At 34.1% G+C, this 15857-nt stretch overlaps 2 protein-coding genes across 3 annotated transcripts; one reads left to right on the top strand and one right to left on the bottom strand.

Moving 5' to 3' along the window:
- Positions 1 to 3067: 3067 nt before the first annotated feature.
- Positions 3068 to 4041, top strand: LOC112740273 (uncharacterized). The gene has a single exon (XM_025789042.3). The coding sequence runs from the start codon at positions 3137 to 3139 to the stop codon at positions 3773 to 3775; it is 639 nt and encodes a 212-aa protein (XP_025644827.2). The 5' UTR covers positions 3068 to 3136; the 3' UTR covers positions 3776 to 4041.
- A 1801-nt stretch (positions 4042 to 5842) lies between these two features.
- On the bottom strand, positions 5843 to 9501 carry LOC112741613 (protein AGENET DOMAIN (AGD)-CONTAINING P1-like). Of its 2 annotated transcripts, none has more exons than XM_025790632.3 (4): positions 8905 to 9501; positions 8173 to 8235; positions 6797 to 7282; positions 5843 to 6631 (listed from the first exon to the last, which is right to left on the bottom strand). In XM_025790632.3, exons 1-4 carry the CDS (start codon positions 9352 to 9354, stop codon positions 6065 to 6067), a joined length of 1566 nt encoding a protein of 521 aa, XP_025646417.1. In that variant the 5' UTR covers positions 9355 to 9501; the 3' UTR covers positions 5843 to 6064. The 2 variants fall into 2 exon arrangements, with proteins under 2 accessions (XP_025646417.1, XP_025646416.1); XM_025790631.3 differs by having other exon boundaries at positions 6797 to 7288; positions 8905 to 9498.
- Positions 9502 to 15857: the final 6356 nt, after the last annotated feature.

Here is a 15857-nt window from a genome sequence, read left to right as displayed (position 1 = left end):
TTTTGTTGGGATTTTTTCATTTTGTTGTCAGCTTTTCTTCGCTCGATTTTGGCTTAATGTCATTTTAGATTAGGACGAGGGTACCAGGTGAGAAACTTCTTCGTATGATCTTCTCATGGCCATTTTTTCTTGGAATTTGGTTCTTGAAGTCTTACCTCGGGAAAGAGGTCAGATTTTTCTTTGTAAGCCTTAAGCATATCCGACCTTGTTGTAAAGTCTAACCCTTAAAAGAGGTCAGTTTTTTTTTTTGCTTTCTTTATTTGCCCTAGTCGGGGTTACTAATTTAATGTCGTAGGAGGGTAGGTAAGATGATTCCCCATTTGTGGAGTTGTTCAATGTGTCTATGATTTCAGCATGTGCTCTAACGTTTTGACTTCTTTGCTTTTGGGGAGATGCTTAAGCTAAAATTTTTATTGCAGCATTTATGTCCTTATTATGAGGTATTTCACTTGTCTCAATGCTTGAAGAAACGACCCGAGTAAGTCTAAACCCCATTTTGTAAAGGGCCATGGGGGATGATTTTGATGAGCTTCTTTTGGAGGTGCCACGTGGGAATTTTCATGTAACTGACAAGGCAGGAACCTCTTCTCGAAGTCGATTGCATTCTTTTATAAGGTCGGCCAATAAAAGTCGGCTCGTAGCATCTTTTTTGTCAGTGACCTTATCCTAAGATGATTTTCACAGGTGCCACTGTGGATTTTATCTAAGACCCCTTCAGGTTTGAGGTCGGGACATACTTTAACATTTTCCATTTTTCTTCCTTACCAATACCACATTGGCAAACCATAAGGGATCTAAACCCAGCTTTCAGGAGTGCTTGAACCTATTTTTCCATGACTTGTGCTCTTTTAGGGCTAAGCTTTTGTCACCTCTATTATACAGGTCAGGCACCTGGGTATACAGGCACAGCTAGCTTGTGGTTCATGAGGTCGAATGCTCGGCATATCAAAATCCTTTCAAGCAAAAGAGGTTGGAATTTCTTTTATAAGCTTGGAGTTTCTCAAACTTACTGTAGAGTCTCAACCTTTCTTCGTGAGCTCTAAAAGAGGTCGAATTTTTCTTGTTGGACTGTTTCTAAAGTTAAAACCTTTTGTAGCATTTATGCCCCGACTGTTGATTTTCATAAATGGTGGCTATCTCCTCCTTTGTTGAAAACTATACGGTTTAGAGGAGTCCGATCTATTATTGTATTGTAGATAGATGGGGTATCTACCACAATGTAGTCAGTATTGATAGTACAAGTTCTAGGACTTTTGCTGAAAGTGGTATAAAGGCTTATGTAGCCAAGAGATTGCATTGGTGTTTTTTCTTATCCGAATAGAGTGTTGGAGTACACCTTTAAGTCCTTTTCGTCTAATCCAAACTTGTCAAAAGCAACTTTGAAGAGGATATCTACAAAACTCCCTTTGGTATCTTCTGGTGCACAGGTTATAGTGTAAAGGTCGGGTTTTGTACAACCTTCTCCGTTTTGGTAGACTTCTTTGAAGTTGCTGAAATATTTATTTGGATCAGTAGATCCAACGTAGGGATTCATGTTGGAATGTTGCAAATTTCTTGGGACCTTTATACGCATGACTTTCTTTTTCCCTTGGCTCGGATTTCAATTTTCTTTGTTTATCTTCAATCTCTCTTCTGTTGCGCAACTCTTTTTTGGAGTTGTCTCTCTAATTCTCTTAGTCGTTCTAACTCTTTTTTTAGCTGTTCAAGTCGACTTTGATGATCATGAAAGAACTCCATGATCTTTTCAGCATTTTGATTCCCTTATTCCTTAGGGATGTGAGCCTGAGAAATCACTCTATGTCCACCACATTCCCATTTGCCTTTCAGGGTGTTATTATGAACAGAGAATGCTCGATCGTCATTGTGAAGGTCTCCATTCTTTAATCTGATGTTGGACGCATTCGTCATTCTTGATATTGATCATCCACCATTATCAAGAGTTAAGGTCCAGGTCCCTGACAACGGCGCCAATATTTCGAGATTTACTTGAAACGGTGACTTGGGCCTGAACGTGAGGTCCAAGTTCCTATGGGGATTGTGTCTGACGTATTCCGCTGCTAGGGTGCCGCCATCCGACGTCTTGGTGATGGTGGGAGGTGGTACCTGCAAGGAACTCCGATGCTTAAGTTAGCATGGGTTTTAGGTAGGTTTTTAGTAGATTGGGTTCGAAGAATACTTGAGGGTGTCAGGATATTTATAAGTGTAGATGTAGAGTCAATAACCACCTTTGGAATAGTTTCATCTTTGATGGTGGGTTTGTTACTCTCTTTTGTTAGGGGTATTGTTGAGATCTCCTTTCTAGATGAGTATGAAAGATTGTAGGAGTTGTTATGATCGCATATTTTGAATATATGAGCTTTATTAGTAGAGGCAGTTCTGGTCCTGCCAGGTGGTCGGTTCGAGGAGGTCGTGTGTATACTTTATGGTTTGGGCTTTGTCTGGGCTTGGCTTTAAGTTTTGGGTCAAGGTATGAACAACATCATACATTAATTAATATCCAAATTTAATTCTTACATTAATGTCTATTATAGTATTTTTAAATTTTAAAAACTATTTTAGCAAACATACTTGTTATTGCTTGTACTTATTAAAAGTCATTTTTAATTTAATTTATCAAACATAAATGTTACAACTTTTAAAAAACTAACTTTTATAAGCTATTTTTGAAAAGTAAAAGTTTTACCAAATCAAGCATAATTCTTTTATATAGACAAATAGTCTTATGTGAGAATCGATTTATTTAAAAAAAAAACAATTTAGAGGTAGAATATTTTTCAATTGGAGACTCATGTGCAGTTATTTTTATATAAAATTAATAATTAAAAGTCGTTAGATAAAAATTTAGTTAAACATGTTTTTTTTTTTTGGTCGGTGAATTGGATAACCCCCAATCCTAAGTATACAATATACACCCACACACTCCTCACATACTTACCAATTTTTTTCTTCTCAACTAACAATTTTTATTAGATTTATAATAGCCCATATTTGGTTTGGGTCGAAGGTTAATGGCCTAGTTGGTGACAAAGGGCTTTTTAAGGAAGAAAGATCCTTCTATTCAAAAGAGAAGAAAGATCCTCAAACCCAAAAAGAAAAAGAACTAATAGAAGAAGGATCCAATTAGGCCAACTTGCATATGCTCTATAAACACTTTTTTCTACAAATTCCCAGCTCCTACAAGGTATATACCCTTCCAAGTTCCAAATACTTGCTAGGCAACCCACTTGCACCCTTTTGTTGCCTACTACACACACAATCCATCAAACAACATTCCAATCACAATACAATGTCTCTGTTAACAGAGGAGATTAAGGCCAAGGCAGAGATGTATTATGGCGACCGAGTTTGTCGCCAGAAGTTCTCTCTGTTGTTGGCCGAAATAGGCCTACCGGACGGCCTACTAACCATTCAGGACATCGAGGAGTGCGGCTACGTCAAAGAAGAAGGCTTTGTTTGGCTCAAGCTTGAGGAGAAAAAGGAGCACAAGTTTGACAAACACAACATAGTTGTGTGCTATGACACAATTGTCACTGCACATGTTGAGCCAAACAAGATCAAGAACCTCACTGGCGTGAAGGCCAAGGATTTCTTGCTTTGGTTCACTTTGACTGAGATTCATGTCAAAGGGGAAGAAGGATCACAACAGGGGCCTGTCATCACTTTCAAGTCACTAGTTGGTTTGTCTATGTCTTTTCCTGTTTCATTGTTCATGGCAGGAAATGAAGCAATAGAAGAAGCAAAGCAAGACAAATGGTGGAGAATGTTCAAACTATAAAGTTAGTTACTTTCTTTGTTATTGTGAATTAGAGAGAGTAATAAACAAAAACAAGAATAAAGTAGTAGTAGTAGTATGATTATTATTATCGTAGAATGGATTGTGCATTGGATTATGCTAATGTTAATGTATATTTTTAATGATTTATTGGTAGAAGTATCTCAGAAATTAGTGAACCTCTGTAAAAGATTGAGGTGCACAACAAAAGAATATGCTGAGCAATATTTGTTGGGTTTAGAATATGCTTACAAGTCATTATTTTTTTATATCTGTCTGCTTTCCATTTCTTCACGTAACCTTCTAGAGGGACAAATGTGAAATATGTGCCTTATGTTACTTAGCATAAGAGTTAAAATCAGAAATTAAGGGTCACTGCCAACATTTGTAGTTCTTGGCGACAGACAAGATGCATTTCTTACTTAATACTAGTTCCTTATCCGTTATCTCGTTCTATTAAGCTGCAACTATATATATAATCTAATTTGTGTTAAATTATTTTTATACATTTAAGCCCTAAAACGGTTTTTCAAATTAGTCACATGGGAATGGAGTGAAAGAAGCTTTTCTATTTGACAGAAAGACGGATATTTCTTACTCGTTATCAGACAATCACATATTTACAAACCCCATGTCGGGATATATATTCTACAAAAAAGATGGACAATCAAACTTATTTCTCGATTTAATTGAAGTCCAAAGAAGCATGGCCAGCTCCCACAGTGTGACGGGCGATTAATTTGACCCCATAAGCAGGACCACTATCCCCTAGTAAAAATTATTGTAGAAATTGAATTTCCAAGTCTATTTATCTATCTCTTGACTCAAAAATGGAAACAGGCCAGGCCAGGTCAGACTTTGCTCTTAACAGGCCTGACCTGTCATACAGTTGATTGGCCTGAACCTGGCCTGCAGCCTGTTATAGGCTTTTTATAAAGTACTAGGCTGGCCTGTTATTCAGCCTGGCCTGGCCTGAAGCCTGTTAAAAGGCCTGCTAATTTTTTTTTACAAAAATAAAAATATTATTTAAAAAAATTATTTTTTAATAAAAATAGTTATATGTAATATGTCATATATTTAATATTTGTAAAAAATTTTAAACTTTTAACATATTTAAAATATACAAAAATATTTATAATAAAATATAATAAATTTAAAATATCTCATAATTTTATTAATAATAAATAATTATTTATATATTTAATTATATTTTAACAGACCCAGACAGGCCTATAAGACTAATTAGGCCAATTAGTGAGCCTGGGCCTGGCCTATTAATGTATTAAGGCTTTTAAAAGAGCCTGAGCCTGTACCTATTTTATAACAGGCCAGGCCAAACACAGGCCAGGCTGCAGGCCCCTGACAGGCCGCCTGGCCTTTTTCCACCCCTACTCAAAATGGGAGCAGATTTGAAAAAAGAATAGTATAAGAATATTCATCTAAAATATTTTTCAAGATTTCAATTGTACAAATTACATCTATAAAATTAAAAAAAATACATCATATTAGTCTCTCAACCATTTTCTATCAAATGATTCATCACACCGTTAAAAATTTAAGGTGATACACTTTTGCCAATTCCAAACAGTAAATCAAACAAGTGAGTTTGAAGATTGTAAGCAATAATTGACTAAACAATAATGCAGCGTTGGCTGCTAATTACTAATTAATAATCAAATCATATACTCAATTCATCTGGAAAAAGGAAAACACGTGCCCAATATATACAATCATAATGAATGATGTCATGTTGGGACATATATACAAAAATAATAAAGAGATATATCAAGCATGCAGGACAGGAGTAATCTCAAATGGATCTCACACTAAAAAAAAATGTTGTCATTGCAGTTAGCACTTAACACCAGGGTGGTATAGGTAATACCAAGTAGAAAATTCGTCTCAAAATTTGTTAAAGAATAGCTGCATCAAATACTTCAAAGAACAGAGAATCAAAGCTATATCATGCATCAGAAAAGAATCCAATAAGCATGAATTCTTGAATATAAAGCCAAAAGACATGAGGGAAAGATAAGCAAGAATGGCGCAAGATGAACTATATACATGTGAGAAAAAGCCTTGCAGTTAACATTATGTTATAGCCTAATAAGAGATCCATGATCAACAAAAAGTATCTAAAATAACTAAATAAGGAAACAATTAGAAGTTAGAAAGGACTGCACAATGAACAGACAAAAAGCAAGAATAAGTTAAAGGTGCATTCTTATTTGCCTGCACAATAAGTAAATATAAACACATTGTGATGATTAACGGCCTTGTACCAAAGGAGCATCAAGCATGTACCCATCTTCCATCAATCCATTCTTGGTGAGGCCTTAGATGACAATGTTCAAATTCCAGCTGCTCCTTTGTAGGCCAAAAGTAAACACTATACCTGAAGCAAGCGAAACCGCATACCTGGCCTTTCCACCATCCGTCGTTATACCAAGCGTCAACCCATTCACGCAGCACATAGCGATGGCGATGTTGAATGTCTGGTGGAACTGGCCTGATATCTGAAGCATCTGCTTCCTCTCTCAGTTGTTCGGTTAAGTCGTTAGTTTTCAGGGTGAGATACTCCACCACATACTTGCCGTTCTGTAAAGAGTTAACAATGATGGCAGTGTACCAGGCACCTTGGTAACCTTCTTCATCACTCCTGACTTCTACCTTTGCACCTTTATATAAATGCGATGCAAATTGAATGCTGCTGTTCCTGGACCCTGACATTAGAATTCTTGGCATCTGTTCCGGCTCTGGCTCGAGAGATTTCAGACATTTCAAGATTATTTTATTACCAGTGAGATTCTTGGCTTTTGACATCACATCTCCAAACTTCTTTGTCAGTTCTCTTGACCCCTGATATTTTAAAATCACAATTATGTCAGATAATTTAAACATTCCCCTATAAACAGAACTTACTGGTTACTATATTCCAGAAACTATAATGATGAACAGTTGACACAAGGTTTGTATTTATTAAACATACATGAAATAAAATCTTAAGGTTCTAAGTGTTTTTACCTTAGATGCCATGACCCATTTTCCATCAAACCAGTCTTGGTGAGGTCTTAGCTTGGAACTTTCAAATCTCAAAACATCGTTGTGCATGAAAGAAACAAAACACTCGCTGCTATTTACCACTGCAAGAACCACGCCTTCCCACCAAGCATCATTATACCATGCATCAACCTCTTGAAACTGTTTGAAAGAGCTAACAGAGGGAACTTCAGGTGGACAGGGCCTTATGAATTTTTCATAGACGACTTCTTGCAAGAGCTGATGAGTTCCATCATCTGCTAAGAGGTCCCTATATTCTACAAGAAACATGTCTTTTCCTACTGAGCTAACAATAGTAGCAACGAACCAAGCACCTTTGTAACCTTCATCCTCATCCCTGACTTCCACCATTCTGCCTTTTTTAAACTTTGACTCTTTTAATGGTCTCCTGCTATATTTGATCTTAAATCTTAAATTTCCTGTATTCGTCATCGACACCATCTCAGGTGGCTGCTCCTGCAACTCGAGTTTACGTAAATTAACAAACATGTAATACAACAATTTATGTCGATTTGAATAGATAACAGCGTAGCCAGAAAATAAATATTTCCCTTATGAAACCATTACAGATGAATAGTATCATGGATTCCCTACTAAAGAAACCAACCTCAATGAAGAATAACATAGCAGATGCCAGAAAAGAAATTTACATAACCACTAGCTTACTTTCCTTTTCAAGTTTCAACAAAGGTTCACACGTAATATATATACAATTTTTTCTTGATATTTGAGCTTAAATAATGCTCTTCTGTCGATTCTTGACTCGATAAACAGAGATAATCTTATCCAAGTAATGAGTTTGATTTTTTTTTTTTTTTTGTACTTATAGGTTTATCTTTCGAGTAACCCATAGCTACAACTGAAACAAAGGACAATTCACAAGATCAGATCAGCTTATCATCTCCTTTTGATCTTGTCTGTAATAACCTGGACCGTAATAAACAAACAATTCCGAATGTATTATGCCAGATGCTATGAATTATTCAAAGAGAATTTAATATAATCAAGATAGATGAATCATGCAATGCTAATACACATATTTTCATGAGTATACTTTTTCCTTACAGTGGTAACAAAGCCGAGGGTGCTCATAGCCATGCCCTTTGACTTTATCTCTAGTGAGTTCCAACAACATGACTACAATAAATACTACAGGACAGTATGATACAAGTAATAAATCATAGAGCCAACATTAAGTAGAATTCATTCTCAAGCAGTAAAACCTTGGCACCTAAGATGCATGAGTGAGTAGACATGCATATAGTTGTAACTTGTTAAGAACACAACTGAACTATGCATAACACAGTAAACTTCAGCCACTTCAAACATTGAAAGCTTACCTTATAGGTTTCGTCAGCTTTGAGTTTCTTTGGCTTGCTTGATGTATATTGGATATTGTTATCCTAAAAACAATGGAATTAGAAACTTAGACTGCTGTGGAAGTCAAATTATCTTCCAGTTTAATTACTTCACTTTTATTTTTGTACAAATACATCCCCATATACCAAACCACGATTGGAGAACAAGGGTGTTTAATGACAAGAACTATTTTCAGTGAACAAATATGTATTTCTCCCCCAAACTAAAGAAAGAGAAACCCATGTGGTCCAATTATCAACTTATTTTTTACATGGTGAACAAACTATCTGATTTGTTTAAAGGAAACTCCATCCTTACATGAGTTAGAAATAGCATGCATGTATCCATGCAAGTAACTTGGCGAAGTCAACATTTACATTATAGAATACTGATCAAAGATCATTGGTTTGTCTGACTTAACAAGCTCTTCTAACACCAGAAGGCAATTATTTTATTCAGCAACTTGTACTCATCGTTTCAAACAATATACATACAACCAAATAAATAACAAATTATTATACTATTATTTAATAATATAATAATAATTAACAGGGTTTAAGTTCCAAAAATAGAAGCTTTTTTCCTTGCATTGTATATAAAACAGATAAGAATCTCTGATAAAAGCATAATCAAACACAAACAAAGCTTCAGAATCGACGATCCACTAAAATTAAGAAATAGAATGTGAAATTAGGAAAAAGAGCGATGAGAACCATTTGAGACGGAAGAGGTGGGACCCAGTATCCATGGACCCATTCACGGTGAGGGCGCATCCTGCATTGTTCAATAACCGCACGCTCCGTGTTTACATTCCCCTTCTCATCCCAAAACGACACCGCATACCTGGAGTTCTCGAGGATATCGTCGACAGTAGCGGAGCACCAGGCAGCGCCGCCGTGAGAGTGGCAGTATGCGTCGACGGGATCGCCAACCTTGAACCAGGGGTTGAGGAGGTCGGGAAGCTTGGGCCTGACGCAAGAGAGGGGGAGTGAATAGCGGAGGGGGTTGTTGGGAGGGTGGTCGGAGAAGAGAGTGTGGTACTGGAGGAGGAGGCGGTTATTGTTGGTGGCGCGGAGAACGGATGCAGGGTAGAGACGGTTACGGTTGTCTGGGTTTTTAGGGTGGGTGGCCTCCACTGCCTCGCCCTTCTTGAAATGCAACATTGAAAGAGATGAGTAATGAGTTAGTAAATCACGCTCTGCTAGTCTGCTCTTGTGCCTTTTAGTATTTTTCTTTCTTTTTTTTTTTTTTTATTTAACAAAAATGATGAAGCTATTGAAATTTGAACAAAGATTCGCTGCATGTCCTCATTCGGACTCAGCCATTTCACATGACTATGATGATTTCTAGCATGGACCTTAGTTATCTCATCTGCCACCGAGTTTACTTATTTTTTTAGAGAAAATTTGACCAAAAATATCGGATGTTTGGTAAAATTGTGAAAGAATAGGAAAAGAAAAGATGAAGAATTTTTATTAATTGTTGATTGATTGAATTGAATTGTATTATGAAAGTAAAAGTAAATATATATAGAGCATTCGTCTAAGAAAGATAGAAGCAAATAAAGATAAGATAAGAACAATAAAAGATAAGATAAGATAAAATAATAATAAAGACTAAAATTATAACTGAATTTGTATATTCTGTTGGGATGAATTTGTGGGTCACGACACTTCTTTATTGTTGTCATGAGTTAAGCTGAAAGAGTAGTTTAATACGCCCCGCAAGCTGGTGGATGGAAGATGTCAATAATCCGCAACTTGGATAAGTTCCGATGAAATTGTTGAGGAAGATGCGTCTAATGTGGTGACGCAAAGGAAGATACGTGCAACGGAATTAGAGCTGTCGATGTTAAAAATATAAAGGAGATGCTGTGCTTGAGAGAGAGAGCAAGCAACAATCTTAAAAAAAAAAGAGCGCATAGAACGGTCAGAAAGAGAGCGTGTAGAGTGCCATAAAAAAAAGAGGGCGCGTACCAAATGATAAAAAAATCGAATAAAAGATAAACAAGACAATAATTTAAATTGAAATAGAAAAAAAATGATAGATTGAAATTGAGTACAAAGAGAATCACTCTACTTTCTACTCAATTTCTCGACGCAACAAGAAAGTGACTCCTTTACCTAACATGTCAACGCCATAGTTTGAAAATTGAATCGAAGGAATTCCTCAACCTTCTACCCAATTCCCCGATGCAACAAAAGAGTGACTCCTCAACCTCAATTGTCTACACCATAGCTTCATCACGAAACCAAAAAAGGGGTCGCAATAATAGTGCAGATGGAACTGCTAAAACAGAATGCAGATTAAACTGTTAAAATAGAATGCAGACATGACTAGAAGGCACTGGAACGGTCAGAATAAGGCGCAGATAGGCCATAGTGACTATTTCATGAATGATAGTTGTTTCCTGTTAGACCAAGGATAACCAAGACTGATGTTGGATTTTTGCTTGGATGGATGTAATAGAGATTGGTTGGATTCTGAGCTAAATTGAAAGATTGATTATTCGTTATGGGAGGAGGTTGAAAAAGAAATAAGGTGATTTCTCACCGGAAAGATGATAGCTTATGTATCCTCTTCAAGGAGGATACCAAGGCTCCGATACCAGGATAAAATTGTGAAAGAATAGAAAAAGAAAAGATGAAGAACTTTTATTAATTGTTGATTGATTGAATTGAATTGTATTATAAAAGTAAAACTAAATATATATATAGAGCATTGGTCTAAGAAAGATAAAAGCAAATAAAGATAAGATAAGAACAACTAAAGATAAGATAAGATAAAATAATAATAAAGACTAAAATTATAACTGAATTTGTGTATTCTGTTGGGATGAATTTGTGGGTCACGACACTTCTTTATTGTTGTCATGAGTTAAGGTGGAAGAGTAGGTTAATAGTTTTATTAAAATTTTGTTATGAAATAAATAATTAAGGAAGATATAATAAATATAAAATAAAAAAATATAAATAAAAAATACTAGTATTAATATTCACTACAACTAATATTTTAATATAATAAAAATAATTCACATATATATATAATCTTAGTAACCTCAGATTATGGAAGTAGCATGGGTGAATGAGCTAATCATGCCTAGCAAACAATGGAACCTGGAATTAATCAACAATATTTTCTCTTTAGACATGACTAATCGTATTTCGCTAATAAAAATTGAGGAAGGTGATGATCATTTATTTTGGGACAGAACCAAAAGCGAAAAATATGAAGTCAGCTTAGGTTACCAAATTGCCTACCTATTCTATCACTCTCCAATTGATTACTGCCCCGAATTGATGCAGCATAAAAATACATGGTTGGAGCTCTGGAAAATGCCCCTACTCCCAAAAATCAAGTTTTTCCTCTGGCGATGTTTGCACGAGAAGCTCCCGGTTCTGGAGAACCTCCACCGTCGCATCCACACAATATCCCCTCTCTGTAGGCGCTGCAATCTCAGTCCAAAAACTATTAGTCACTGTTTATTCTTCTGCCAAAAATCGAAGGAGGCCTGGGATAGAAGTTCATTACCTGGGTTGGTTTGTGGAGATGGGTCCTTCTCCTTCTGGCGAACGTGGTCGGAAAGTGTAGGCAAGCTCAAGAGGCGGAGAAGCAACAACCGTAACTTTCAGATGCTGGCGATTATGTGTTGGCAAATCTGGAAATCAAGAAACCGGCTCATCTTTGAAAATGATACTGAAGGAATAGAACAAATTCTTACTTCAGCTAGCAACCTTCTTCAAGACATGCAATGCCACATACCTTAATTTTTCTACTGGAGTGTTTCATCTTCTTTTCCGAAGCTTTTGTGTTTTTGCTCGTTAAAGAGCTTTTGGGAGATCCCCAATTCTTGTATTGTTGTCTTAGTAATGGACAATGTCTATTTTATCCAATTGAATAAAATAATTTACCTTTAAAAAAAAGTACTAAGGATTCTCTAAAGTTTGAATTTCACTTTAAAGAGTAAAGTGTAATCTCTTACCATTTATTTTATAGGTGGGACCAAGAATAAATATGAGAGAGAAACTATTCACAGGTAGAAGATCACACTTTACCTTCTAAAGTATAAATTTAAAATTTAGAGGATCCAAAGTTCATAGGTAACATATGAAAGAAAGAGGGAAAAATGTTTTGTATATAGGCAATATAAAAAGAGTGAACTACCAACCCGTTATCCTCTTTCCATTTTTCAAAATGACAACGCAACCCCTCAAGATAAAAACGATCCATTTTGGTCCATGTCCTCTACTTTCGTGACACAACGTGGTCCCTGTGGGTGTTTTTCCGTCAACTCTGACGGAAAATACTGACGTGTCAGGTTCAGAAATAGATAGGGGTCTAATTGTCTCTAAATTCAAATTGGTTAGGGGTTTATTTGTCCTTATTCTCTAAATAATATTCTTTTCAAATTATTTTTTATTTATTATATTAATATTCTTTTTTCAATAAATTATTGAATATATGGTATAATAAATAGAAACTAATTAATAAATTATTCAAATTTAAAAATATCATTTATTATAAAACTAAATATATAATTCTCAAATATAATTTTAAATATATAAATAATAAATACTAAACTACGGTTAATAATTAATAATAATAACTTTATGATAGACTATTAGTCTTATGATATAGATAATTTTCACAATAAAAATAAAACTAATAAACACATTATTTGATATGTAGTAAAATTTTTGTGAGTAATAACAAATTTGGTTTTTTTCTCTCTTTAAACTAAATTAATAATTCTATTTGATATCTTTGCACTAAAATACACTATGAGTAGCTTACTATAACACACACACATATATATATATATATATATATATATATATATATATATATATATATATATATATATATATAATATTATATTATGAAGATTATTTATAAACTCAATAAACTCAAAGTATCAATAATATTATTAATATATTAATAATACATATTCTCAAAAAGTACATATTGATAAGGATTTATCAATATAAGAATAATGTGGATTAATTAAAATTTTATGTATACTAAAATTTAATTAAATTTACATATATTTTACTCAAAATACTATTAATAGATTAATAATATTATTGATACTTTGAGTTTGTTGAGTTTATAAATGATCTATATATATATATATATATATATATATATATATATATATATATATCATTTAGTATTAGTAGCCTATTTATAGTATATTTTAGTGCAAAGATATCAAATAGAATTATTAATTTAGTTTAAAGAGATAAAAAAATTAAATTTGTTATCACTAAAAAAATTTTACTATGTATCAAATAATGTGTTTATTAGTTTTTATTTTATTATGAAAATTATCTAGATCATAATACTAATAGTGTATCATAGGATTATTATATATATTAACCGAATTTTAATATTTAATATTTATATATATTTACAAATTATATTTGAGAATTATTTATTTAGTTTCATAATAAATAATTATTTTAATTTAAATAATTTATTAATTAGTTTGTATTTATTATATCATAATTATTTAATAATTTATTGAAAAAAAATATTCATATAATGAATAAAAAATTTTAAAAAGATATTATTTAAAGAATAGAGACAAATAAATTCCTAACAAATTTGAATTTAGAGACAATTAGGCTCTTGTCCATTTTTGAACTTGACACATCAGCATTTTTCATTCAGAGTTAACAGAGAAAAACCACAGGGACCGCGTTGTGTCATGGAAGTAGAGGACAAGGACTAAAGTGGATAGTTTTTATTTAAAGGGATCGCGTTGTCATTCTGAAAAATGGACAGGATCAGGTTGGTAGTTCACTCATATAAAAAGAGAGAGAATTGTTATTGATAGTCTATCATATGTCTCAGACTCAACCTCTATTTATACTCGTACAAAATTTTCCTTTTTCAAACTTAGAAAAGATGGCATTGTCTATATTAAAGTTTTGTACCATCTAAGTAAACTTAATTGGAGGAATGATTGGTGGTCAATGGTCATCCATATTGTAACACTCCCCATTTGATGACTATTAAGGATTATGACTCGTTAAAACCTTACTAAAAAAAAATCTAATGAAAAAAAAACTTTAGTGAAGAAAAAAGAGTACAATATCCTTTGTGATGGGATTGCCTCATTAAAAACCTTGTAACAAAAATCCAATGGGAAAAAACATGACCAAAGAAAAAAGAATACAGTCTCCCCCTTTTGTCGACATCATTTAATATCTCGAAATTGGCGCATCCCAATCTGATGTACCAATTTTTCAAAGGAGGATTTTGGGAGTGACTTTGTAAATAAATCTGCCAGATTGTCACTTGAGCGGATCTGTTGGATATCAATTGTTCCTTGATTTTGAAGATCATGAGTGAAAAAGAATTTGGGAGAAATATGCTTTGTTTTATCACCTTTCATGTATCCACCCTTAAGTTGAGCAATGCATGCTGTATTATTTTCAAATAGGATAGTTGGAGCTATCTTATAATCAATCAGTCCACATGATGACAGAATATATTGGATCAAACTCCTGAGCCAAAACACTTGCAACTTGCTTCATGTATCGCTAGTATTTCAGCATGATCAGAGGATGTTGCTGCAATCGTCTGTTTCGTGGACTTCCATGATATAACTGTACCATCATATGTGAATAGGTATTCTGTTTGAGATCTCCCTTTGTGTGGATCAGACAAGTATCCTGCATCTGCATAGCCAACTAGTTGTGACTTGGATCCATATGGATAAAATAATCCCATGTCAATCGTTCCATAAAGATATCGAAATATTTGTTTGATTCCATTCCAATGTCTTTTGGTTGGAGAGGAACTATACCTTGCTAGTAAATTCATAGCAAACGATATACCAGGTCGTGTATTATTAGCAAGATACATTAGCATTCCAATGACACTAAGATATGATACTTCAGGACCAAGGATATCTTCATTTTCTTTTTTAGGACGGAATTGATCATTTTCCACATCCAAAGACCTTACGATCATTGGGGTACTTAATGGATGTGACTTATTCATATAAAATCTCTTCAAAATCTTTTTTGTGTATGTTGTTTGATGAATAAAGATCCCGTTTTTTGTATGCTCGATCTGCAGGCCGAGACAAAATTTAGTCTTTTCAAGATCTTTCATCTCGAACTCTTCTTTTAGAATTTTTATAATTGTTGGAATCTCTTCAAGAGTTCCAATGATATTTAAATCATCAACATACACAGCAATTATAATGAATCCAGATGCAGATTTCTTTATAAAAACATATGGGCAAATATCATCATTCTTAAATCTGTTTTTGGCCAGATACTCAGTAAGACGATTATACCACATTCATCCAGATTGCTTTAGACCATATAAAGATCTTTGCAATTTGACTGAGTATAATCCTTGCGAATATTCATTGGATGGTTTAGATATCTTTAGTCCTTCAGGAACTTTCATATAGATATCACGATCTAATAATCTGTATAAGTAGGTGGTTACCACATCCATTAAATGCATATGTAGTTTATGGTATGCGGATAAACTGACCAAATAATGCAATATTATTGCATCCACTATAGGGTAATATGTTTTTTCATAATCTATACCGGACCTTTGTGAAAAATCTTGTGCCACAAGTCGAGCTTTGTAGCGTACAACTTCATTTTTCTCATTTCATTTTCTCACAAATTCCCAT

The sequence above is a fragment of the Arachis hypogaea genome, chromosome 14, assembly GCF_003086295.3.
Source record: "Arachis hypogaea cultivar Tifrunner chromosome 14, arahy.Tifrunner.gnm2.J5K5, whole genome shotgun sequence".
In the NCBI taxonomy this organism is placed as follows: domain Eukaryota; kingdom Viridiplantae; phylum Streptophyta; class Magnoliopsida; order Fabales; family Fabaceae; genus Arachis; species Arachis hypogaea.
Note: the sequence above shows the minus strand (reverse complement) of the source record. Positions and strands in the feature narration are given on the sequence as shown.